The 27,933-nt window shown below is 35.5% G+C and overlaps 1 protein-coding gene across 1 annotated transcript; it reads left to right on the top strand.

Annotated features, from left to right (window-relative positions):
* Window positions 1–6: 6 nt before the first annotated feature.
* LOC132131754 (transmembrane protein 163b-like) lies at window positions 7–27,161 on the top strand. Its single transcript, XM_059543848.1, has 8 exons — window positions 7–175; window positions 1,146–1,265; window positions 13,574–13,617; window positions 13,708–13,799; window positions 15,716–15,812; window positions 20,709–20,820; window positions 23,394–23,535; window positions 25,224–27,161. Exons 1-8 carry the CDS (start codon window positions 22–24, stop codon window positions 25,282–25,284), a joined length of 822 nt encoding a protein of 273 aa, XP_059399831.1. The 5' UTR covers window positions 7–21; the 3' UTR covers window positions 25,285–27,161.
* Window positions 27,162–27,933: the final 772 nt, after the last annotated feature.

Here is a 27,933-nt window from a genome sequence, read left to right as displayed (position 1 = left end):
ATTTGAACCCGGGACCGAATCATGATGACGGACCCCTCCTCTGCTGCTGGTCCTGTAGAGCCCGGTCCAGGTCCTGCTTCTGTTCCGGATCCAGCGTCGACTCCTGCAAACGGACACCAAGCAGTTACTTTGAACATGGAGCAGCAGATGAAAATAGGAGAGCCGGAGGACAACGGTACGAGTTTGGGTTTGAATACTTTTGATAGAGACCTAATGGATTTATTTGCGGAGCTGAACCCGGGGCATGTTGTCACACGGTTACTCCAGTGAATATTTCCCAGGTTGGGTTTATTTCTGAAAGTCAGTTTCTGAAAAGACATCAAATGTAAAGACTTGACTTAAAAAATATACGAATAAAATAAAAGAGACTAGCAAAAAATAGTTAGCTAGTTAGTCTAATTCAGTCTAATACAATAGAAATAACAATATTCAATTAACACTGATTTGAGATTAACATCTTTTTTAAGTTGAAATGGCATTTTAAAAAAGCATGTTCCACGACATGTATTTAAATGTATTATAGACTATTTAATGACTAATTTAAATAACAAATAAAAAATACATAAACAAAGATTAACAGTATTAACATTTATGTAATTTTATGTAATACATATTTTATTACAGAATTAAATTTTTTAATAGATATAAAAATATAAACAATATAAATATAAATATAAATAATAAATAAAAACTATTAAACGTATTATGTTTGAAGTTAGAAACATATGTGACATATGTGACAACATATGTGCCCCCGTCTTATGCGTTTCATTCATTATACAGTTAGTTCTTTTCTGAATGAATTCTAGTGTGATTCTATTGAGTGCAACATCTACATCTGTTGTTTTGAGAACGAAATTCATACAAATGTTCTTAATTTAACACCGTTTTGAACTGGATGCTATCAATCAACATGCAAAAACACACTGCTAAAGAAAACAAGCATTTGTATAATTGGACTTTGTAATCAAAACCTCACAGTTGCTGAGATATTGCATTTGTGACAACTAGCCCTGGTGTGTCTCATATACTTTATGGATTTATTTGTGAATAAATCCCATTGAATTCCTCTGAGACACATGTGTTTAGATGTGAAAACAGTGAGATAACCTGACGTAAGCTAACTGAGCGATGTCCCTCAGCAGGTCTTCTGGAGAGCAGTATGCGTCTGAAACCCCACGAGGCTCAGAGCTACAGAAAAAAGGCATTATGGGTATCGTGGGTCTCCATTGTGGTGACAATGATCTTAGCCATCGCTGCGTTCAGTGAGTATCCGGCCCCTCATCTCTAGAGAGTCATGGGCCCCTTGACAATACAGACCTGTATGATGTCATATCCTGTTTTGAAGACGAACTCTTATTCGATGCAGCTTTATTCTTTTGGGGCTTTGTGATACTACAGTTTTAACGAACGAATTCAGAATTGTTTCTGTTGTAGCAGTTTGGTTTTTATCTTACAGTCTGGAGTGGGATACTGAATCATGTATTTATATAATACATAATATATACATATATATACTTTTACAAAAAGTTATGATGTCATATATTAAATAAAATAATGTTATGTTTTTATGTATCATTATATAATAATTTATATTTTCATATTTTATATATTATTTAATTATATAATTAGCTATATATAATTTATTAATACATGTAAGTGCAAAATATATGCCATTAATTTAAAATATATATAATTCTACATATAATATAATAATATATATTAATGTAATATATAATGCAAGTAATATTTAATGTTATTTGTACTAAATTTATAATATAGATAAAATTATATAATTATATATTTATTTTATGTATTATTATATAATCATTTATAATATATTTCTTCGCAGAGTAGGAAGTACAATCATATTTATGTATATATACACAGATATACCGTATATATATATTATTTAATTATATAATTAATTCTAATTTATATAATAATAATATTAAATACAAAATTGTATTATATGTATTTAATGAAAAATATTTTAAAATAATTCTATAGCGAGAGAGAGAGTTGAGAGAGTATATATATATATATATATGTGTGTGTGTGTGTGTGTGTGTGTGTGTGTGTGTGTGTGTGTGTATGTACAGTCGTGGCCAAAAGTTTTGAGAATTACATAAATATTGGAAATTGGAAAAGTTGCTGCTTAAGTTTTTATAATAGCAATTTGCATATACTCCAGAATGTTATGAAGAGTGATCAGATGAATTGCATAGTCCTTCTTTGCCATGAAAATTAACTTAATCCCAAAAAAACCTTTCCACTGCATTTCATTGCTGTCATTAAAGGACCTGCTGAGATCATTTCAGTAATCGTCTTGTTAACTCAGGTGAGAATGTTGACGAGCACAAGGCTGGAGATCATTATGTCAGGCTGATTGGGTTAGAATGGTTGACATGTTAAAAGGACGGTGATGCTTGAAATCATTGTTCTTCCATTGTTAACCATGGTGACCTGCAAAGAAACGCGTGCAGCCATCATTGCGTTGCATAAAAATGGCTTCACAGGCAAGGATATTGTGGCTACTGAGATTGCACCTAAATCAACTATTTATAGGATCAAGAACTTCAAGGAAAGAGGTTCAATTCTTGTAAAGAAGGCTTCAGGGCGTCCAAGGATCGTCTCCTAAAGAGGATTAAGCTGCGGGATCGGAGTGCCACCAGTGCAGAGCTTGCTCAGGAATGACAGCAGGCAGGTGTGAGCGCATCTGCACGCACAGTGAGGACAAGACTTTTGGAAGATGGCCTGGTGTCAAGAAGGGCAGCAAAGAAGCCACTTATCTCCAAAAAAAACATCAGGGACAGATTGATCTTCTGCAGAAAGTATAGTGAATGGACAGCTGAGGACTGGGGCAAAGTCATATTCTCCGATGAAGCCCCTTTCCGATTGTTTGAGGCATCTGGAAAAAGGCTTGTCCAGAGAAGAAAAGGTGAGCGCTACCATCAGTCCTGTGTCATGCCAACAGTAAAGCATCCTGACACCATTCATGTGTGGGGTTGCTTCTCATCCAAGGGAGTGGGCTCACTCACAATTCTGCCCAAAAACACAGCCATGAATAAAGAATGGTACCAAAACACCCTCCAACAGCAACTTCTTCCAACAATCCAACAACAGTTTGGTGAAGAACAATGCATTTTCCAGCACGATGGAGCACCGTGCCATAAGGGAAAAGTGATAACTAAGTGGCTCGGGGACCAGAATGTTGAAATTTTGGGTCCATGGCCTGGAAACTCCCCAGATCTTAATCCCATTGAGAACTTGTGGTCAATCCTCAAGAGGCGGGTGGACAAACAAAAACCCACTAATTCTGACAAACTCCAAGAAGTGATTATGAAAAAATGGGTTGCTATCAGTCAGGATTTGGCCCAGAAGTTGATTGAGAGCATGCCCAGTCGAATTGCAGAGGTCCTGAAACAGAAGGGCCAACACTGCAAATACTGACTCTTTGCATAAATGTCATGTAATTATAGATTAAAGCCTTTGAAACATATGAAGTGCTTGTAATTATATTTCAGTACATCGCAGAAACAACTGAAACAAAGATCTAAAAGCAGTTTAGCAGCAAACTTTTTGAAAACAAATATTTATGTAATTCTCAAAACTTTTGGCCACGACTGTATATAGATCGGGTTTGACTAGTTTCTCCATGGCTGTTCTGCAAGATTACTTTGATAATCATTGCTGAAAGAAAATGCACAGGATAAACTCCGACACATGGGAACATCGTAAACCAAACACATTTATAGCACACTTTATTCTCAGCTACAAATAAAGACTATCCCTCAGAGGTACAAAACCACAATATATATATATATATATATAATTTTTTTTTTTTTTTTTTCTACTGTGGAGACAATTTTACATTCCCAGTATCATACTATCCTTACTATTTCTGTACTATATAGACTGTATACTGTGAATGTTTAGTATGCATGTAATACCTGGATTGCTGTTTTCTAGAGTACTATATCCCAAAATGCAGTGAACTCTTCCTGACCTTACATTTCCAAAAAGATCTGAGGGACATTTTAGGCTTTAATCGGCATTATGCCTCAAATGCTTTTGATAGAGCTTAACTTGAACCCCGAATATTCTCTTAATTCTTTAAGCCGGGATACTCATGATGGCCTTACCCAGACTATTGTTGTTGTCTCAGCACAAAGTGTGCTTAATCATTTTGTAGACTGGTTCCAGACCATGTGGTTTAATCCTGGAGCAGCTAACAGAAGCCTCGCACTGGATTTGATGTATGGTTTTGAGCGAATGGTTTCTTGCTCTGTGCTCCGTCCCTCGGGATCGAAATGACTCACCTTACACTTCCAGAGTTGGACGGGGACTCTGGGACACACGTTGCCAGGCTGTGAAGATTCAGTCACATAGCAACTCCAGAGCAACGAAGCCTGAGGGATGTTATCATGTAGTCGTCTCAATCTATCTGTAATGGCAATGTTTTGGCGTCAAAGGAAATGAAATGAGTGCAGACAGCTGGTAAGAGGAAGTGACAGAAAGAGAGAGAGAGCTAATGTTTATTTGAGCTGAAATTATTATATTATGAGACAGGATTGCAGAAGTGATACAAGAGATATGGTTTAGTGTTAGCCTTAGCATTTAGCATCATAAAGCCTCTCCAGTATACACTCACTTCTTGTTCCTGTTTAACCCTTCCAAGACATTCAAACACACAAACTTGTCAACTACTAGCAAATATAGCTATACTGTATAAAGAAGTTGTTCAACCTTGTCTTGAAAACCAAGTTGATGCATCAAAAAAGAGCTTCTTTTATGTTTTGTTTCTGATATTAGTTTGATATGTTTATGAAGGAAATGACGAAAGCAGTTGTGTTTGAATGAAACGAGCGAGAGTGAGAGCGTGGTGCCAGACTCAAGTACCCAGATGAGCGGTGTGTTATTGAGCATTGCTAATGATGATAGTTGTTATCGGAGAATAACGCACCTCAGAATGATGCGATTCTGACCAATCAGAATCAAGTATTCCAGAGAGCCATGTGATAATACCATACAGAGTCCTCCAAGTTAATAAAAATGCACTAAAAGTCACAGAATTTGCCTTTCAAACACATTAAAATGCACAAATTCACATCATTTCTAAGTAACATATAGCTAATTCAGGGTTTCCCAATTTTTATTTTTTATTTTTTTGTCAGCCAACTCTCTTTCAAATAATATATTTATTAATAATTTTTTAAAATGGATATTTTAGGGTAATATGTTAACACATTTGCCAGTTGTCTTTTCTTTGATATTGGTTAATTTACATTTTTAGATTTATGCATTTATCCAAAGCGACTTACAGTGCATTCAGGCTATACATTTTATTTTGTATTTTTATTCTTTATCACATTCATCTTTTTCGCAAGTGTTTTATTGTAATCGTCGCTATTTCAAATTTATTTATATTAGTTTAAAATGTTTATCGGTTTCGGTTAGTTTTTATCAAGGGGAAACCTTAATGCACTTCATGTTGTTAACATCAAATGGAATATATTTTTATTTATTTTTGTGTTTTTATATTACAAGACTATCCTATTTAAATCAATGTGATAAGAGATCAAAAGTAATTTAAAAGGAGTCTGATTATATTACCTAAAGTGTGTAATGACATGGATTACAATACTAACTACAATTTTTGTCATGCAATTTTGAATGTAATTTGGAGTAACAGACTACAATTTGCAAGTAATCTACCCAGCACTAGTGGTAGCTATTTTATTGCTAGGGTTGTTGCTAGATAGTTTTATACCTGCCCAAGTCCATCCCAAGTCTCTATGATATTCTACTCTCCAGAAATGACTCTTAACCCTCTTTAATGCAAGTCTGTGTGATTTCTCACCCATTTCTCGTGCAACACTGTTTAGAAGTACATTAGCTTATAGAGCCCTCAATAAACATGCGCTAAAAGCTATAAAAATCCCATCTCAACTTCCACAAAGTCTTCAAGAGCATCAGCGTTATGTTTGGGTGGCGTGCATTTGGGTCAGAATGGGTTTTGAGAAGATCAAATTTGACTGCTGGATTATGGTTTTAACCAAATTATCCTCGAATCAGTTCTGATAAAGAGTGATCAGAGTCTGACTGTGTTCCCTGAAGCACTTGTGAGGCTACGCTATCTGAAGTGTAAGCGAGACGGCTGGTTTTTCATTAATGGCTGCGCCTAAAGGAACTGAACGGGTTTGCCGGTGAGGGTTTGTGTACGTTGTAGATGTGTTTGGAAACTGATGAAGGCAGAAAGAAGGAAGGATGGACGTAAAGGAGGAGAAGAAGAGAAACAGTCCAATATATGCCAGACTGTGAGAGCTGAATTCCCAGATGTCTTGCGGCTTCCCGCGCAGCCAATTAACACGCTGTCAGCGACAGAGTGTCTTCTGCTTCACACAAACACACAAATGCGCTCGCATACCTCCAAACCTAATAAACACATCCAGAAATGTCTCCATGGCGGGAAATAAGCCCGATTTGGACCAGCGAAATGTATGTAAATGTCAGTTCCTGAAGAATTATCTGACTTCAGAAACAAATTTAGTATGCGTGTGCATGTGGAAATTTCTCATGCGCTAGGCACAGAATGTAAATATCACTCTGGTGAGGAGAGGTCACAGACAGAGGAGGGGTAGTTCGCTCTCATATTGATGCATTCAGCACTACCAGTCTGTAAAAGCCAGAATGCCAACTCCCATAGAGCCCGAGTCTAAAAATAAAAGATGGAAGACAGATAGAGAGAGAGAGAGAGAGAGAGAGAGAGAAGAGAGGTAGAGGGTGCTTTGCCCTCTCTGCGCCTCCTCTGGTTTTTTTCAAACATCAACACAGTGAATCAAATAAACAGGTTTGTAAGAACAAATAGAGGAAAGGTTTAAAAATTCACAGTCTTGTGGATTTCAGGTTGGTAAACACTGAAGACGGATGTCTAGTGGAATGCAATAGGCCTATCTAGGCTATATTTGCTTTAACATTCATTTTAGCACAAGTGTTAGCAATATTAGATGACGTTTTCTATTATCATACATGATATCAGGTCTTTGTTAGCTTTAGTCTTAGCGTTATTAGTGTTAGCGAGAGTACTGCTATTAAAATTAACTAAAATATCCTAATCTATTAGCTTTAAAAGCTAATTTTACTACCCAAAGGTTTACCATAAGTTTTAGTATTAGTTTTTCGGGGTCTAGGACTACCCAACTTGAAGCATTACTGGTTAGCGTCACAATTACGTGCAATGATAGTGTGGCTATCAGATGACACAAGCACAAGATGGCTCAATATAGAAAGTTACAGTCCTGATATGCCTTTGTCAGTGATCCCCTTTAATAGGCTTAATGGTGCCATGTGTAAAAATTGAGGTAAAAATATCCAAAAAATGACCTACATGCATCAAAAGAATGAGAAGAAATAAGGGCGATGATGTCATTAAAAAAATGTCAAGTTATAGTGCTGCAGAGATATCAACCTTAATTAGCATTAGCATTACTAGCCCCGGCCCGACAGGTGTCGTTATACCAGTTTCGGCCATGGGAGGCGGTATGCGGGCAACATAACCACCAGCCAACCTGCAATACACGAATAACTCGCACGGCTTGTGGGCGTACTTGAACCTGATGTCAATCGTGTGGAAAGTACAGCCAACTACTTCATTTCAGTTCAGGGAAGAGAGCGGAAGGATGGCTGAAGCCCTTGGCAAGAGACCCCTACCACCACCACCCACTACAGGGAAACAACCGTGCTCGGAATCACAAATCAAATCCGATTAAGAAAAGGAGCCGAACCAGAGTAAACATCGGCACTGCTTTCCATCTCTGGAGAAAACTGATGGACTTGAAAGAAATGAGGTTCGACTCCGAACTTGCAACATTTCTTTTGGATTGGTAAGTAAGATGCTGTAAGTATTTCGCTAGAATTTGTTTTATATGTTTGCGTATTTTTTCGGGAAGTTATAACATAGAAATGTATCGAAGGCTGATCGATAAACGTGCTAATGTTAGCGATGGCTAACCGTAGCTGCGTTTGTTACTATAGTAGGTATGATCGGTTCACGTGCGCTAGGGATCTGCCGTGTAACATTTACAAGTGCCAAAATGGTATTTTTTTGAATTGCGTAATAAAATTGACAGAATCTGATTTTTTTTATATCATAACTAACCTGCTCTGTCTAGTCTGTTGGTCTCCGTGTCCTCTTTGCTTCGTGGTTTTTCTGTGCGTGAGAAAATTGATGTGTGGCGTGAAAGCGTGTGAAAAGAGTCAATTGCGTGTGTCTCACGGTGAATGCTTGAGAGTTGGCAGCTCTGGTAACGTTGGTTGGCGCTAGCTTGGTCAACATCAGCTGTATGATGTTGACAGAATGCTGTCTGTCAAATTAATTTAATTCAAATAATGTGTATATACAACTCAAAATGTAATATGAACAAAACGAATATGAACATATTCACTGGTAAAGGTGAAGGGGAGTAGCTTGAAGATGTCATGTTTCAAAATCACTTGACATCACCCAACGTTCCTCTGGAGGCAAAACGTCCTCTTAGGCTTCAGCTATGGCTGTAGGGTTGTTGTGAAGGTAGGGGCGGAGCATAGAGACTATGCCGTTTCTCGTTTGTTTCTCTAGAGTAGACCAATTCACTTTATTGGTTCACTTTATTCATTCCATCTGGTATGGAATGTGGAGTATGACTTGATTTTTTTGCCAGACATTACAGATGGCACCTTTAAATCCACCAGAGAACTTTTGGGAGAATGGTCGAACACAACATGCATAGCTTGGAAGGAAATACAACAAATGTTTAAGCTAACAGGCGATTTCTCTGTTTTGAGTTCAATTACTTATATTCGAGATTTTCTTCCATTGAGACTTGATACAGGATTCAAAAACTGCAAACTTTTGAACCTTCATTATGTACACCAATTATTTAGTAATAACAACTTCAAATCATTTGAACAACTGATAATAGAGTTTAAACTACCAAGAACAGACTTTTTCAGGTACCTACAATTAAGGAGTTTCATACTAAAACACCCAAACTGGAACAGGCTAATAGAGCCCTCCCTTTTAGAATGGTATTTATTAAAAATTCAGGGTGGGGAACATATGAGGAAACCAATAACCAATGTTTATAAAATCATTGCTTCAATGACAAGAGATAATTCATTCTATGTGAAAGACAATTGGACTAGGTAGCTACGGCTCGAAATAAGTGAAGAAGTTTGGTTGGAGGTATGTACGCAGGCTCATAAAGTCACGAATGCCAATTTAGGGAAGGAATTTCAATGGAAAATAAATAGCAGATTTTTCAGAACACCACAAGTTGTGGCTAAAATGAATCCGAATCAATCAAGTCAGTGTTGGAGGGGGTGTGGAGAGACAATGACTACTCACTCACATATGTTTTAGCAATGCGCTATGTTGGATAACTTTTGGAAATCCGTTTTTAAATATAAAAATAAAGTATTGAATGTTGATCTGATAAGAGACCCTATGATAGCAATCCTAGGGATTAAACCAGTTGTGATACACAGTAGGAAAAAGATGTATTTAGATATTACGTATAGCAGCAAAGAAAGCAATTAAAAATGAGTCCCCAAACCAAGCTGAATGGCTAACAATTTTGAGAAATATTTACACTATGGAAAAACTTACATATTCGTTGAGATTACAGAGGGAACTTTTTATTGAAAGATGGGCACCATTAATGACGATGATGGAGGACCATTAGATCTAACTTTAAATGTTGTTAATTATTTTCTTATTTCTTCTTTTTCTTGTATCTTTGGACATATTTTTCTGTGGAATTGATCATACATGTAAGGATGCGTGAATGGTATGATCCCCTGTAAAGGATATTGTTTCTATGTGCAAGTAATTGTTGTAAAAGGACATCTGAAGAACATTCAAAATAAAAAATAAATATTCGTTTTTCAGTCGGATTAGCTTTTGTAGTAGGCCTATTGTAACGTATATACGTGACACTATAAACAACGCTATTTCAAATTTAGCAGTTGTATGAATGGCTTATTGAATTTTTGATTCATTCATTCAAAACCCTGAATCATTTCAGAATAAACACCACTGTGTTAATCGAAGATGTAATGAATAGATCAAAACAGTCTGTATTGACAATATTGTGTCTAAAGTATGTTGCTTAATATTGACTCTATACTAATATTGAATGTGTGCAACTTGACTTAATCATAAATCATAGAAAATGTTAAATATTAGTATAAATATGTATAATTTAATAATCTAGTATTTGTTGAGCTATTTAGTTTTTGTATTATCATAACAACACTGACCAGTCAAAAGTCCTTCATGCGACTCCAGACTTGTGCCGTATCAGAAGATTGTTGAAAACGTCCTGTAAGTGTTAACAACATGCTAATTTATTCACCAGCTCTTGCACAAAAACTAGATCACATTCCCTGTTTTGGTTTGTGTGTGTGTGTGTGTGGGTGTGTGTGTGTGTGTGTGAGAGCGAGAGCGAGGCAAAAAGACAGACCGAGCAGAAGACAGGATTTTCAGAGCAGCTGTTGTGTTGGATTTCAACATTCTGCAACTCACCGTCTCTAAAGATTCTGCCCTATTTTCACAGAAGACACACCTAAAAAGAAAGTATGAAGTGCAGTTACACACAACAAACCATGAACATCTATTTTAATCAACATTTATTTGTCCTGCTGATCCATGAGACTAGCAAAAGCTTCAAAGGACAAGATCTTTAATACGTTTACACATCATGTGCCACTGATACATCTGAATAAGTGTCACAAAATGGTTCTTGCTGCATGGCAGCAGCATGTTCGTTCACTGTGTTAGATTGCATGTTTTCAAACATCCATAACCTGGGAGAATGGGTGCTTGTCATTTTAGCTTAAATGTGTTTTGCAAAATACAAAAGTAAACACAGGATCAATGTTGCAATATTTTTCATTAGCATGGAATGTGTATCAGATTTTGGTTTGTATTTTTTTTTTTGAGCCACATATGCTCAAATGTTGATTTGTAAAATACGGGAAAAAAAAAAAAAAAAAAAAAAGTTTCGTTTTTTTTTCAATACTATGTTACACAAATTTTCTTGTATGTTCTCGTAACATTCATGACCTTCAAGAATGGATTTGTCAGGTTTTTTGAGCTACATTTCCTCAAAGCAAAAGTAGGCACAAAAAATAGTGTTGCGATATTTTTAATTACAGTAATGTATGAAATATGCAGGTTTGCATGGTCCGTACAACACGCAAACAGACATAATGCAACACAAATGTGCAGAACTGTTAACGACAAAAGTCAAATAAAACGTTACATGGCGATAATTTTCAGTAACTGCACTTTAATAATTAAAAAAATACAATCAAATATAGTGAAATACAGCCATCAGTAAACGTTTCACGGAACGGTATTAAATAAATTCCAAAAATAAAATTAAGGTATTTCTGTGCTGTAGCTTTATAAGAGATGATAAATTGTGCAATATTAGTTCAGGTGACTTGCGTAACTCAAAATGTACTGTAATAAAAAATATCGTACCATTGCACCAAATTTTGTATGCTAAAAATCACATTCGCTCACGAAACATGACAAACATATTGTTTCCTTTTTCACCTCTACTGTCCTGTCAAATAAAGGCAAAAATGAATGTCAAAAATGTTTTACAATAATTTCTCAATTTATCAGTAATTTATAGTACATATTAAAACAATTATTTAATAAATGACATTAACAGACAGCCTGGCAAATACATCTTAAGAAACAGCTTTAAGAAACTGTAAAAATATGTCCTACTTACATAAATTAGTTAAGTTAGCAGCAATTAGCGACAGATTTTTGCACAAAAGTGCATTCTGTGATGTGCTCATGCAATTCAATGTATATTCAAAATGTTTTGATTTTACATCAATGATAGACTGAAGCTGAATAACTCACAGTTATCCTTCATACACATGAAGTGTCATTGTGATCCTATGATATTCTATGGTTTTACGAGCTTTAGTTTTCGTGATCTGCTCTGGACGCAGTATCAGCACTCCTTCTAGAAACTTCATGAATATCTTCTTGAGAAGTCTTCATGATGTGTTTCTAGAGAATGGCCTCTTGAGGACTTGAATTTGGCTGGCGCAAGACATCTAAAACTGAGTGGAACAGAACAGAAATTATATTTAGAAAACTGCTAAATCTTTAATCTCATGCCGCAGTAGCTCTGATATTCATTTTTAACGGTGTTCCTGAGGAACAGAGAGAGTGTGTGTTTGTTTTTGAGTAATGACTTCTGCCATTCAAATGTGTGTGCAAACCTTTGCGAAAACCTTTACACTGGTGTATTTGAGCATGATTATTATTGACTTGAATTCAGACATTCAGAACCTAAATAGAGTTTGTTCCCCAAAAAATAACCAACCAATAGAACCTAAAGAGAACATTCATAAAACGAATGTTTACACTATACAGTACCATATTGCACTCTCAATTCTTATTTTTTACCATACTGTGGAGTCTATTCTATATTGCTGTGATGTAAAATCAATTGCTCAAGGAAAATAGATTCATAAACTGTCCTGAAACACAGATCTGGGTACTTTTGAGAGTTTGGCTGACCCTGTAGAGGTGGATGGGATATCTCGGATCACTCATCCAGTCTCAGGATGGAGGATTCAGATGCATTAGAGGTCAATATAAGGTTGATAACTGGACACGGGCCACACTGCCGTTTGCGTAGCTCAGATCCAGACCATGTGCTGACATCATAGTGTGAAGAGATGAAATCTGATCCAGGCCGCTTTACTTGCTTGCATTCATTCAAACACACAGTTTTACAGCAGGGGAATGCAGCATGTTTAGATATGTATCTGAGACGAACACTTACAGCATCATAATCAATATTAACAGCATATTCTTCCTGAATGCCGGAGTGGATGGTGACTGGACACAAGCTGTGAAAAGAAAAGGAATCAAAATTCACATTAATTAATAATATTTCCATTGCCGGCATAGCATATTGTTAAAGGGATTATCTGTTAGTCTAATTCAAAATAAAATATTTTTTAAAATAACTAATGGACTTTTAATAGTAAAATGTATTAATTTATAAAAAAATTTTTTATTTAAAAATGCTCCACATTTAAAGTTTTAAACAATATTTAAAACGATTAAACACTTTACATTTAAAGTTTGTTCAACTAATAAACTTTAATAAAAGTAATAAACTGATAAACTAATTAATTATTTAATTTAAAAGATTGTTTATTAATTTGATAGATAATTATTAAATTAAAAACAATATTTTGTAAAATTAAACGCTTTACATTTACAGTTTTTCCAACTTATGAACTCTCTTTTTATTTTTGTATGTGATTATTATTTTTTTATAGAAATATTTTAAAAACAATTAAACACTATACATTTACAATTTGTCTAACTAATGAACTGTTAATTCATTCATTTATTAATTAAAGTTTGTCCAACTAATTAACACTTTTTTTTGTGAATGTATTAATTCATTTAAAATAAAAAAACTCAACATTTTAAGTTGAAATCATTTTCATTTGAACTAACTTTTCCGCTTTTCTTTTGTAGCTGTTTCTATAATGCGGCATAGTGCATCAGCGTTTGGGTTTGCTGTAAGTATATGAACACTTCCTATAATTAAATGGCAATTATTCCACAGTCTTTAATGCTTCACTTCATCTGTGTTGTTTATGTGTTTGCAGTTTGATGCCATTCTGGATGTCCTGTCCTCCATGATCGTGATTTGGCGATACAGTAATGCGGCGGCCGTCCATTCAGCTCACAGAGAATACATGTGAGTACACGTAATCCTTCCTCTATTAAAGCAAACATGGGGGACGCGGTATAGTTTGTGCTCTGCGGGGGATTCTGGGTAGTCTCAGTAGCCAATTAGACATCGTTTCTAGGAAACAAGGACATCAGAAGGTCAGACTGATCTATCAAAGTAATGATGTAGAGATTTTGACATGATGAAGGAGAACATAAGTGGGCGTTTTATGGTCAAACGAGATGTACAACTAGTTATCTAACCAAACAGAGGTTGTTAAAATGATCGTGTTTTCATATGTGCTATATCTTTAAGACAAAATTAGCGTAATTTACCTTAGCAGGTTAAAGCAGGTTTACATTTCCAAAAGACCACCAGCTTTGATGGATGGAGGCCAGGCAGACGGACTCTCCGGTCCCAAAGGAAGTGGCCCCGCTCTGGGTTTCATGTCTAAAGTGGGTCTTTAGACAGTCTCTTTCTATGTTTGGCGTCCCTTATCGGCTGAAGCTCAGAATAGAGATGGCAAAAGGGCTGGAGGGCTTTGTGAATAGAAAGAAAGAACAGGAAGCAGAGAAAGAGAGACACAGGACAAAGGCATAAGACTCTGTTTGTAATGTGCCATGAAGCCATGGGTCTCTGGGGGAATCAGCCGGGATGTGGATCGCCGTGGAGACAGTTTACATCATAACGTGGGCTGCATTAGCAAGATGACATATCTACTGGACTCCAGAATCATAAAGAGTAAAACCATTTGAGAATAATGTTTTACCACAGCAGTTTTTAAAGAAATTGTGAGCACAAAAATCAGTGCGATGCTACGCGATATTTGGCTGGGGGGTTGTTTGTTTGTGCTAAGTGATTCCTACAGACTGGCTATATGTGGTTACTAAAGTATTCTGACTGCTACACCATTTCTACTGTAGGTGGCCGCTAGGGTGTTCTGAGTGGTCCCTAGGGTGATGCTATTGTGTTTTGCGTGGTTTCTAGGGCATTGCTACTGTAGGTGGTTGCTAGGGTGTTCTGAGTGGTCGCTAGGGTGATTCTATCGTGTTCTGCGTTGTTTCTAGGGCATTGCTACTGTAGGTGGTTGCTAGGGTGTTCTGAGTGGTCGCTAGGGTGATGCTATCGTGTTCTGCGTGGTTTCTAGGGCACTGCTACTGTAGGTGGTTGCTAGGGTGTTCTGAGTGGTCGCTAGGGTGATGCTATCGTGTTCTGCGTGGTTTGTATGGCATTGCTACTGTAGGTGGTCGCTAGGGTGTTCTGAGTGGTCGCTAGGGTGATGCTATCGTGTTCTGCGTGGTTTGTATGGCATTGCTACTGTAAGTTGTCGCTAGGGTGTTCTGAGTGGTCGCTAGGGTGATGCTATCGTATTCTGCGTGGTTTCTAGGGCATTGCTACTGTAGGTGGTTGCTAGGGTGTTCTGAGTGGTCGCTAGGGTGATGCTATCATGTTCTGCGTGGTTTCTAGGTCATTGCTACTGTAGGTGGTTGCTAGGGTGTTCTGAGTGGTCGCTAGGGTAATGCTATTGTGTTTTGCATGAGGCAGTCATTTGGTTTGATTAATTAATCACTAACCAAAACACAGACTTAACGGACTAAGCTTGCTAAGCCTGTTATGATCCGTGTGTAAGAAACAGAGTAGAACAGCCCTAAAACTTCACCAGATTTCATCATAACTACCCCTGCAGCAGAGCAAATTGAGGAACAGATGCCTGCGCCTATTAACCATGCTTGATAAGACAACTACAGCCGTCGACCGCCTCTATTTATAAACACAGGGCTTGACAGGCCTAATAAGAACGAGATACTAAAGCGAGCAGAAGCTTCAGAGTTGTGTTTTTTATAACTGACTCAGACACAGGAGGGGAATTAGACTGTGAACTCAATAAGGCATCAGTTGGATTGATGTTGTGGTTTACTCAGTGTACCTTGTGTGTTTTCTAGAGCGTGTGCTATCCTCGGAGTTGTGTTTATCTTGTCGGCCATCACTATCCTGGTGAAAGCCATCCATGATCTCGCCACAAAACTGCAACCAGAAGTGGTAAGAAAACAACAATTTTCAAGCATTGGTTGATTATTTCAGCGGTTGATTCATTTTTTTGTTAATTCACTCACTGATTCATTCATTGGATTGGTTGGTTGTTACCTGTTGTTGATTCAATTGTTTGTTTGTTTGTTCGTTCATTTACTCACTGATTCATTCGTTTGATTAGTCCAGTAATTGATTCATTTTTTATTTTTACTTTATTATATATTATTTATTTATTAACTCACCAACTCATTTGTTTGATTGGTGACTGATTTATTCAGTATTTGATTCATTAATTACATTTTTTGTTCATTTACTAACTGATTTATTTGTTGTATTTATTAAGTGGTTGCTTCATTGATTTGTTTGTTTATTCTCTCACTAATTTATTCATTGAATTGGTTGATTGATTTTTCCAAAGGTTGATTCATTAATTCGTTTGTTGGTTTATTCACTCACTGATTCAATAATTGGACTGGTTGATTGATGGCTCCATTGATTCAATGTTTTTCATTCATAATTTCAGCAAACAACTGTTATTTTATTTTTTAAGCTGATTTGATTGTCATTTTCTAAATATATTTCTGTGTTCATTTGCTCTAAGCTTTCATACTTTCATATCTTATTTCCCCGTTTGCATTTTATTGACTGTTAAATCCATTCAAGAGAGTCTCTCAGGTAAAAGATGCCGCAGACAAACACAACATCTATTCATGTCGTCGGTTGAGTTCTCCCTCGACTGGAACTAACGGCGCCTGCTAAACAGCAGAAGTGTAAAGCTGAATGAACACGACGAAGACAAGGTGTGAAGTCACGGACGAGATTAGAATAGTCTATCACTGTTGCCAGGCAACATGAAGAGGGGAAATAGTTTCCCCTAAACCAATTCTTCAGTACACCTCTACTGTTCCTCACTCTTAATATACAGTAGCTATCCATCCATCTTCATGTGTTGAAACGAGACACTGAAAGCCTTGGTCTGGTAATGCTTCTGTGGTGTAAAGACTCCACAGCTACTGTACATTCCTTAAAGGAAAGGAAATAATCCTCTTTTCAATCAAGAACCAATCAAAGCAATCACATTATGAACTTTGTTTCAAGTCTTGCTGCTTGTTTTACAAATGAACCCCTCTTGTGTTCTAGAAACATCAGTACATAAATGCTCCAAAGATCCAGTGCTATTATTAAAAAAATTAAAATAAAAAAAAGATTCCAAGATGACAACAAAAACTTTAAAAAAGTTCTATGATGACATAAGAAAAGTTTCTACAATGATATAGCTGAAAGGTATCTCTGATGACAATGATGACATAAAGGTTTTTTGATGATTTATGATGATAAAACTTTTCTACGATGACTAAAAAACAAAAAAATGTTCTATGATGACTTTAAAACTAAAAATGTTTCTATGGTGACAGCGGGAAAAAAAAAGTTTTATGATGACCTTAATAGTAAAAAAATTTCTATGACGACATAACGGAAGCTAAAAATTTTTTTCTACAATAACCTAAAATTAAAGAAGTTTCTATGATGACGAGAGATAAAGAAGTTTCTGATGCCATAACGAAAACTCAAAAAAGGTTCCGAAATGACAGACAACTAAAAGGGTTCTACGATGACATAAGAATGAAAAGATTCTATGATGATATAAAAGAAAAAAGGTATCTCTGATGACATAATGAGAACTGAAAAAGGTTTAATGATGACCTAAAATTAAAACTGTTTCTACAATGGCATAACGACAACTAAAAAAAATTCTACCTTGACCTAGAAATAAAAGCTTCTACGATGACATAGCGAAAACTAAAAAAGTTTCTGTGATGACATAACGAAAACTTAAAAAAGCTTCTACGATTACCTAAAATTAAAACGTTTCTATAGTACGATGACATAACAAAAACAAAAAAAGTTCTATGATGACCAAAGAACTAAAAAATGTATATGGCGACATAACAAAAACGTAAAAAAAGTTTCTACGATGACCTAAAATTAAAACGTTTCTACAGTACGATGACGTAACAAAAAAAAAAGTTGATGACCTAAGAACTAAAAACGTTTTTACGATGACAAACTACAACAAAAGCTTCTACGATGAGATTGGCAACTGAAAAAGGTTATACAATGACAAAATAACAACAACAACAAAATTCTACGATGACATAATGGAAAATGGCATCATGAGAATTCAAAAACTCATGGGAACTTAAGAAGGTTCTATTATGACGTAATGAGAACTAAAAAGATTTAATCATGCCACTTTCTCCTAATGCATGAGACTGTAAACCTTTTTAGAACCTTTAAAAAAGCTTAGCAAACAAAATAAGGGTGTAATTGAGAAGACGATAACCAGATAGGAGACAGAGACACAGAGAGAGAGAGAGAGAGAGAGAGAGAGAGAGAGAGAGACAGAGACACACAAAGAGACCTTTAAAATCTGATTTATTTTACATAGAATTTTCCAGAACAAAGTCCAAAAAAAGAAAATATTATATAAACCAACATCTTAAAACATTTTTCCCAAAACAAAAAACTTAAAAATCCTAAGGAGAAAAAAAAAAACACACACAGAAATAGAGAGAGAGAGAGAGAGAGAGAGAGAGAGACAGCGAGAGAGAGAGAGAGAGAGTGTGTGAGAGAGAGAGAGAGACACACACACAGAGAGAGAGAGAGTCAGAGACACACACACACACACAGAGAGAGAGAGAGAGAGAGAGAGAGTCAGAGACACACACACAGAGAGAGAGAGAGAGAGAGAGAGAGAGAGAGAGAGAGAGAGAGAGAGAGAGAGAGAGAGAGAGAGAGAGAGAGAGTGAGTCTGTGCTGATGTTTTAATCAGGACTCTGCTTCTCTCTGGAGGATTCCTGTTTCTGTCTCAGCGTGTAAAGCTGGGTTTTGGCGCATACAAGCGCCGCCTAAAAATAGATCCAATATTCCTCCCTCCCTTCATCTGCTGCTGATGTCAGAAACACTTCCCTCCTCCTTTTCTCTCTCTTATTTTTCTCACATACTCTCTCTCTCTCATGCTCTTTGCTTATCTAAAGAAGGTGTTTGAAATGGACTGCCCCCTTTCGCAATCCCATGTGTACATTTCTGAGAAAGATCGACTGTTTTTCAGGTGCTATAAAATCAATACAACAATACTCCACTGAATTATCCCATCGGTGCCATTAGCACTTCCTGTCGTAAACCTACTAGATTAAAACAATATAGTAAGTCACCAAATGTCTCAAAACTACAGCCCTAAATAATGATCTTTACATAATTTTATGGTCGGAACTACACACAAGATACATGACCATAAACAATTATGATACCGCAACTACTACCAATTCCCTGTCTGATTCCTGGCAGAGATGAGATGGATGATCAGAGATGTTACTGAGAGAGACTTGTTTGTGATAAACGCGAGGGCATGAGGTTGTTTTTTAACTCTTCAGGGAGGGTTAGAGTTGTTCGACACTATCCGCGAGAAGCAAACCTCATTGTTTTCGGCTTTCTTCAGCTGCCTGACATCAATATTGATGAGCTTCTCTCACCAGAAGATCCATCATAGCATTTTATGTGGAGGGAACAGATGATGCATTGACTGACTGTTTGTGTCTGTCTGTCTGTCTGTGTGTGTTTGTGTTGGACGCTTTGTTTGATGCTGGGAACCTTGCAACATTGCATTTTTTTTCACATCCGCACAATTTTAATGAATCTGCTTGGGCTGAAAAGGCAACTCACAACTCTAATCATCTTTTTCTTTTTTGCATCCTTCCATTGTCTCTTTCACCTCTGCACTCCTTATTTCCATTCATATTGCTTTCTTTTTAAATTATCCCTAGTCACATATTAGATTTGCATTATGCATACTATACTTACATGTGTGAAATACCCTGATTTGGACTTGTTCAGAATACTAGTATACTATTTATTGCATAGTGAGCAGTACATACTGTATACTGAAATAGTTTGTATTATGCAGCAGCGACATTTAACACAATAGTCATTAAAAGACCTCATTACTTTGCATGTTTACTTCAGAAAGTGTGCAGTATGAAAAGTTTTGATTGATAGGATAGCTGTACACTTGCACTTGTATCATGACTGCAATGAGGCCATTTGACAATTTAGTATGCTACCGTTTGAAATTATTATTATTGCATACTGCATACTGTTTTTATAAATAGAAAATATTATGGTAGTGCTCCATTCTGAACATAGCCTAACTTTGGCTGTCTTTGAAATATTATCTATCTGCTGTACATACTGCAGTATACACTGAAAGGATGTATTATGTATTATGCAGCAATAAACATATGAACTATTAGTGTTATACATTATTTTTACTTCAGAAAGTGTGAAGTATGCACATTTTTACATACATACCTGGAAATATGACCTTAATGAGGTCATGTGACAATTTAGTAGGCTACTGTTTGACATGTTGAATGTTGCATAATCACTTTTTTAATAGGAAGCAGTACAAACATATTTTAGTGTGTCTTTTTTTAATGCATAGAAAACTGTATATATAAAGTGCTAAATACCATGCTACATTATTATCAGAACACATCCAAATGTTAACTTCAGTGAGTGCATAGCCTGCAGAAATAGTAATAGTATGGTGGTGTTATTTAATTAGAATATATGACTTTTTACATTTTTACCTAAATTTGAATGCAAAAATACTATACTAAACTTACATACTACTACAATATTTGAAATGTTTACAGTTTTAAAAACAAAGCACAGTATACTGTATATACTACACAGAGTTTGCTAGTCTGTTCTGAACACTCCCTTGATTTCCATCAAAGCATATCATCATCAGTATGAAATGCTGTTGAATAAAACAGTGCAGTTGACTGCTATGAACGTCACGGTGTGCTCAGTATGATAACGTCTCTGTTTCTCTTCCTCCAGGATGACTTCCTGTACAGCGTCTCAGTTATCAGCGGGGTGGTGTGCGCCATTCTGTCCATCTGTAAGTTCATGCTGGGGAAAGTCCTCACCAGCAGGGTTCTCATCACTGACGGTACGTTTCCCCAGAAACCCACCGGGTTACTGTGGTGATATGCCACCCTGCTTTATTATTCACAGTGCCATGGCAACGTGTTTGGTCTGATTTCACCTTAGCTCCTCCCATTTCTGACCAGCTGGAAGAAGCAGGATTCCACACCTGAACTATATTTGGCTTAATAAATCAATTCCATCAAATCCCAAAAAGAATACTACTTTCAAAACATTAACGCTTAAGACGTTACGATCACATTACAGATGTTAAGTCGGTTACAAAAATGAACACACCCACTGTTGTTCCAAACCGTTTCCTTTCTGTGCAACATGAGATGTTTAGCAGAATGTGCATTTATTCCATATACTGAAAGATGGAAAGATGGTCAAGCTCCAAAAATGAGAAAAACTCTGTTTTTATGGCTTCAGAGGACTTATATTACAAGTCAAATTTAGTAGAGGCTACTTTTATGGTGGTTTTATGGCATTTTCATTTGTTAATTTAAAAGAAACTTGAAAATACTGAAAACGAAAAGGCAACAGACAAATAGATAGACAGATGAGCAGATGGAGGGAACAGAGACAGACATTATATACATATATAGAGAGAGAGGGAGAGAGAGAGAGAAACAAATCCGAAACAGATGGACATGTACACACACACACACACAAATATATATATATATAAATAAATCTTGTTTAAAAAGGTTTCATAAAATAAAAAATAAAGCTAATGAACGTTTAATAAGAAGTTTAGCAAAAAAGTTAAATAAAATGTACAAAAAAATTAAGTTAAAAAGAAAGGTTAACAAATTTTTTATGCATCATGTTTAGTCAGTTAAGCTAAAACGTTTAGCTAATTTATTTACATTAAGACATTTAGCAGATGCTTTTATCCAAAGCGACTTACAAATGAGGACATTTGATATTTATTCTATTTCTATCTTTGGAATGTCTTGTGTTTAATTAGCATGTTTGGCTAAAAAAGAACATCTTTTAAAGTACTAACAATTTCTGTGTGAAAATTGTTTCAAATAACTACAAAGAAACAGCAAGTAGAATTAAACATTAATTTCTGATTTAGAAAATTTAGATATTTTCTTGTAAAACGCACTCTGATAATCTTTATTTACACACTTCAACTTTCAATGTAGCAAACAGTGCAATCTATTTTGACATGTTAAACTTCAATTCATTAATCTCACACACAACACACGGTCTGACAGTAATCGCTAATGTCAACCAGCAAGCGTTTCAGGTAGCACAAACACACACATCGTGAATGAGCAAATCGCACGCTAGCTAAACCTTGTGTGTGATGTTCACCAGCTGTCCAAACATCTACTACTACTGCACCAGCTATTACTGATCATCTCAAAATACAATGATTTAAAGATGAAGAAACATTGCAGATGTCTCATGTTTAATTAGTTAGCTTAGTTAAAAAGAAAAGTAAAAAATAAAAATTGTTTCATTTTCATTTAGTAAGTTTAGCTATAAAAAAATAATTTATCTTTGTTGTTTTATGTTTAATTCGTTTAGCTAAAAACGGTTTTACATTTTAGCAAAAAGAATGTTTTTGATGGCTCATCATGTTTGACATCAACATGTTTACTTGGCAAGTTCTATTTAAAAAAAGTTCAAGTTTAACTAAAAATCTCAGCTGTACGACTTTCTTTTTTCCGGTGGACCACAAAAGTACAATGTAAAAATTGTGAAAAAAAGTGAGTTAAAAAAAAAAAAAGTCTAATTTTAACTGTAAAATTTTGTAAAACGCTACGAAAAAAATAACTGTTAATAGGTTAACACTAAGTTCCTGTACTATATACAGGGAAAAACAGTAAAAGATCTAACCAGACATTTCATGTAATTTTACAGTAAAATACTGTTACAGCTTTACAGCTGTAGCTTTCCAGCTTTACAGCTTTTAGAAGTAAAAAAGAACAAATCAATGTATAATTTACAGTCAAAAACTGTAAACTGAAATTCCCAGAATTTACTGCGTGACACTCCACTTTTGAAAGTATTTTGTTTAAATAATCATGTTTTTAATAGTTTTTGTTATGAGTTATGTAAATTTGGGCTTTGTTACATCGTCTGTGGTTTAATGATATTAATAAGTTTATTGCATTATTTAAATATCATGTGTGTTACCATGATGGTGTTTTGTGTTTGCATGAATGACTCTGTGCATCTTCTATAAATTAATATATAATTCTGCTTGTGGCGAAGCTACATGTGATGAGCTTTGATTCTTCATGTGGTTTTCTCTTTTACCACCTGCATTATTATAATGGTTGTCAGTATGTTAAAGGTACAAAACAGATTTTAATAGTGTGTGTTGTTGAATTTACTGGTCTACATTCAAATTTTCTTGTTTGTAAATTACAGCTTTATACTGTGAAATATGACTGTAAATGTGTTTACAGTTTTTCTGTATTTTTTTTACAAAATTATTCTGGCAACCACAGCTGCCAAAATTATTTTGTAAAAACTACACTATTTTTACGGTGTAGACATTTAGCAGAATGTTCACGTTGCTCTTTCCACCATTTTTTTATTTTCTTTTACATGTACGTAATTCTTCATTTGCAGGTTTTAACTCTCTAGTTGGCGCCGTCATGGGATTCTCCATCCTGATCAGCGCCGAGGTGTTCAAACACGAACCTAGCGTTTGGTTCCTGGACGGGACTATCGGGGTTCTGATCGGACTGATCATTCTCACCTACGGAGTCAAGTAAGAGTCCAAATCCAATTCAAATTTGGAAAACATGAAGGCGCACTAAGTAAACAGAGTCAGTTTGAAGTGTAAAAGCAAAAAACGTAACTTTAAAGAGTTTATAAAATAACAAAAATTAAATAAACCAAGGCTAAAACAATAGACGCAAAAAGAAAAGACATTACATAAACAACAAAATTACCAAAACTTCAAATGAAAACAGAAATATTCTAATTCAAAATATTAACAAAAACTATAATGGTACTAATATAGCACACAGACTTAAATAACGAAAGAAAATCTTTGTTTGTTAAAGGTCTTAGCGTAGCACAAAGCTGTTTAATAAACAGTCGTTTAATAACGTCGTATACTCTTAAGGGATTTCAGGCATGACTCTGTTTGTCTTTGGTGCAAATGTAAATATGCTGGAGCCCTCTGAAAGGGACGCTAATGATGTAGAGTTTTGTTGGTTAAATAGCTCATATTTCAAGTAATTATTATAATAACACTAGCCTAGAGACTGTAATTAGAGATTGACTCACTGTAATAGAAATGTAACATGCACATACGTCGAAGATTCAGGGAGTCATGCGAAGTCAGCGTCATCTGGAAGATTTCCCACCGCTAATCGAACGCTGAATGATTTGACAGAACTGAAGCTGGAATGTAAATCTTTAAGCTGCAAACACCACCAGCTGTGACTCTTTCCCAAAAGCACACAGTGTTGCATTAAGCAGAGGTCGTTTAGTTTGAAGTGACAGGCTTCGTCCTTCAGAGGTTAGAGTTTGGCCTCGTTATTGTGCCGTACTATGCCAGTGGTTTATTTATAGTTATTGTACCTTGTAAAGTCAAAGGAATTAGGCCTAAATTTGAGGTTTATGTCTTTGAATTGCATGTAAAAATGTCCATACATTTGGATTACTCAGATTAAATATAAACTTCATTGTTTTCACAATTACTAGATTTATGCTCGAAGCAAGTTGAATAAATGCATTTTAAAACTAATACTGTAGATGCAAATAGATAGCTTTTTTTCTTATTCTCACTGGTTTGATTGAGAAATATGTATCACACTGAGTTTATTGGTTTATGATAAAACTGTATTATTCATATGGATGTACATTTTTACATGCAGTTCAAATGCATACATTTTATGTTGGGCCTAAATATTTGTGTGTGTGTGTGTGTGTGTGTGTGTGTGTGTGTGTGTGAGAGAGAGAAGGGAAAAATAGAAAATAGAAAATGAACTATCAAAACCATATCAAGTTCAATTAATGAATTGACAGGATGATTTTAGTATTAATGAGGTACTGGTCTAGGTTTTGTTATTTTTTTTAGCATTTTTATTTTATTATTTCTCATTTTAGTCATTTTGTGCTGTATTTTTGTCTTTTTTTAGTTACTTTAGTTCAGTTTAAGTTGTTATTTTAGTACATCAAGTTAAACTAAAAGAAAATGAGAGCTATTGGCTTGGCAATTAGTTAAAATAAAATGTTCTTACATTTTATTACTTTACTTTATTTCAGTTACCATTTATTCATATTTATTCATAGTTGTCTACAAGAAGTTTAAAAGCACTAATCACTTGGTCATGGCCAAGCTAGTTTTACTAGCTTTTACAAATTTGAGCTAGTTTAAAAAAATAAATAAATAAATTCTTGCCTGATGTGAAAATGAGTGAACTTACGTTTCTCTTTCTCCGTCAGGTTGTTGAAGGACATGGTGCCCCGTGTCAGGCAGACGAGACATTACGAGCGCTTCGAGTAGCGATTCTGATTCTGGACGACCCAGACACAGACACACTCCTGTGGAGATTCTCCTGAGAGGAAAACACACAACATAATACATACACACACACACACTTTACCTGCCTCAGGGCAAACACAGCCACTAATGCCCCCTGGAAATATGGATCTGAAAGGGAATAACTGAAAATTAAATATATAAAATGTGTATTATCATATCGTTTGAGATGGCAAATAGCCATGAGGCTGAAACAAGACACATCTCAGAATGTATATCATCTGATATATAAAACCCAGCTTCATTGCATTGAGTTATATGTGTGTGTGTGTGTGTGTATATATATATATATTAGTGTTTATGGGTATCTGTATAATGGGGGAGAGACCTTTTTAGGTATGATTTCTGAAGGTTATTACAAATATACTCAACATTTTCAAAGGTCCAGATTAAGAGAGAAGAGGTTTATCAGGTAAACATAACACAGATTGTCATTTTGGTCTAGTTTTTCTCGTTTAAGTTTCTATTTATTTCAGTAGTTATTTAGTAAAGTTTGGTGCATCTGTAAAATGTTCACATGAAATAGACTAAAATTACACAAGAATTCATTAGTTGTCTAACATTCGATTTCTCATTATAGAAATTCCAATTAAAATTCATGGTGGAAAAGCCAAAAAAAAACCCTAATAAAATCAAGTAGAGATCACTCTGAAAGTGTACAAATTGAAGTTATGCCAAAATAAACAGAAGGGGTGCTGAAACTACATTTTTGTAGATAATAAAATGACTCCGAGGTGTTTTCTTCACAGAGACCTTGTTAAAACTTTAATTTGTGTCTTTTTTCCTTGTTAAACGTGCCATTGAATCATCACCATGAACTTAAAAGTATAATATTAAACAAACAGGGCATTTTCATATCTAATACTATTGTAACATACTCAAAACATAACACATGACGAAACTTTCTGTACTTAAAGCCCACTAGTCGAAGTCTACAAACTAATTGCTAGAAACCGCTTCGTTTGCTAGACCTCATGTAGTTTCATCTTTTGCACTCCATTGAAACGGTAAAAATCTGTGAAGTTCATTTGTTATAGCTTGATCCAGCCTTGTATATAGCTTTTGGTGAAACTTGGACTTGTATTAAATGGCACACAAAAGTTACTCACACAGTAACAAAGCCTTAAAACTTGACCCTTCATGATGTGAAGTTATATGTTCTGAAGTATTACTTAGACTGTTGTAATTTTGCCACGAAATTTGGCTTTTTAAAATGTCTATTTGGGAAAAGCGAGTTTCTGAGCATTTTATGTAGCAAATATATTATAGCTCTGTGGAGCAGATGGACGTAACAGTGACATTGCAGCCGGTCCAATCGCGTATGTGCCACTATTCAGTGGCAGTTCTTAGTTCGTTTGACGGTGGAAAGCAACGTTTGTGCTTTTGGAGAAGTGTATGACTTAAGCTGTTTTTTTCAGGTGTGTGGTCGAGTTCTTTATTGACATGTTAAATACTTTGAGCCCTGGTCAGAGGGACTACACATAAGCACATGGCCCTGCAAATGAGACTTTCTTTGTGCAGTTGCTAAAACCACATGTAGACGTGTGATTAGGACTTAAATGAAAAGTTAAGCCAAAAATATCTGAGCAGTCACTCACCCGCAGTCCAACCAAGATATATTTAGCATTACATCACTTGTTCACCAATGGATCCTCTGCAGTGAATAGGTGCCGTCACCTCACAATAATCCACAAGTAATCCAGCAGTCAATTTAAGAGTCACTTCTGGCCAAAACCCATAACATTTAACTCATAAACCATTAATTAAAAATAAATTTAAAAAGTGTCTTTTCCGCCAAAATATTTAGTTTAGAACTATTTTGAACTGTTTTGGTTTGTAAACAGTGCCTGATCTGTGCAGATTTCTCTCCTGATTCAGACGAGACTGTAGAAAGCAATATTTTGGATAGAGGACTTGTATTTTAGCCTGAAGCAACAGTTTGAAGTTTAAAACGTCTTAATGGATTCATTTCTTACAAACACAGGAGTTGTGGATTATTATGATGTTTTTTATCAGCTGTTTGGACTCTCATTCTGACGGAACCCATTCACGGCAGAGGGATCCATTGGGGACCATGTGATGGAATGCTACATTTTTTTAAATCTGTTCTGATGAAGGAACAAAATCATCTATATCTTGGTTTGCCTGAGGCCGAGTACATTTTCAGGAAATTCTCAGGATTTGGTGAACTATTCCTTTAAAATCAAAGCCCAAAAATAATGAGATTTGGCCCATTATTTGGTTAAAAACTGAATTTGCACCATTGCTCAAAGAACAAATGCTGACAAAAGCCGATGTAAATCCACGTGGGGCTGAATGTCATGTGATACATGAATGTATATACAACTATGTTGCTGTGGAGTACACATGTATATTTACACAGAAATGTCTGTTGTCACAGAAAAAAAAGTTTATTTGAAAAATAAAGATATATCCTACTGATTCCTCAATGAATGAAAAACTTTTTTTTCAATTAATGTCTTAAAATCCATCATAACGAATGTAAATCACCTCCAAAACACAAGAACAATTTAAAAACAAACCCATCGGGTTGATCAGTTTACAAATGATGTGTGAATGCATTTCAATTTAAAACATAACAAAAGCAATTAT

The sequence above is a fragment of the Carassius carassius genome, chromosome 48, assembly GCF_963082965.1.
Source record: "Carassius carassius chromosome 48, fCarCar2.1, whole genome shotgun sequence".
In the NCBI taxonomy this organism is placed as follows: Eukaryota; Metazoa; Chordata; class Actinopteri; order Cypriniformes; family Cyprinidae; genus Carassius; species Carassius carassius.
Note: the sequence above shows the minus strand (reverse complement) of the source record. Positions and strands in the feature narration are given on the sequence as shown.

Coding starts and splice junctions, on each gene's coding strand:
- LOC132131754 (XM_059543848.1), top strand. CDS start 22: ATGATGACGGACCCCTCCTCTGCTGCTGGTCCTGTAGAGCCCGGTCCA. Junction 1,266..13,573: donor CTTAGCCATCGCTGCGTTCA/GTGAGTATCCGG, acceptor TTTCTTTTGTAG/CTGTTTCTATAATGCGGCAT. Junction 13,618..13,707: donor CATCAGCGTTTGGGTTTGCT/GTAAGTATATGA, acceptor ATGTGTTTGCAG/TTTGATGCCATTCTGGATGT.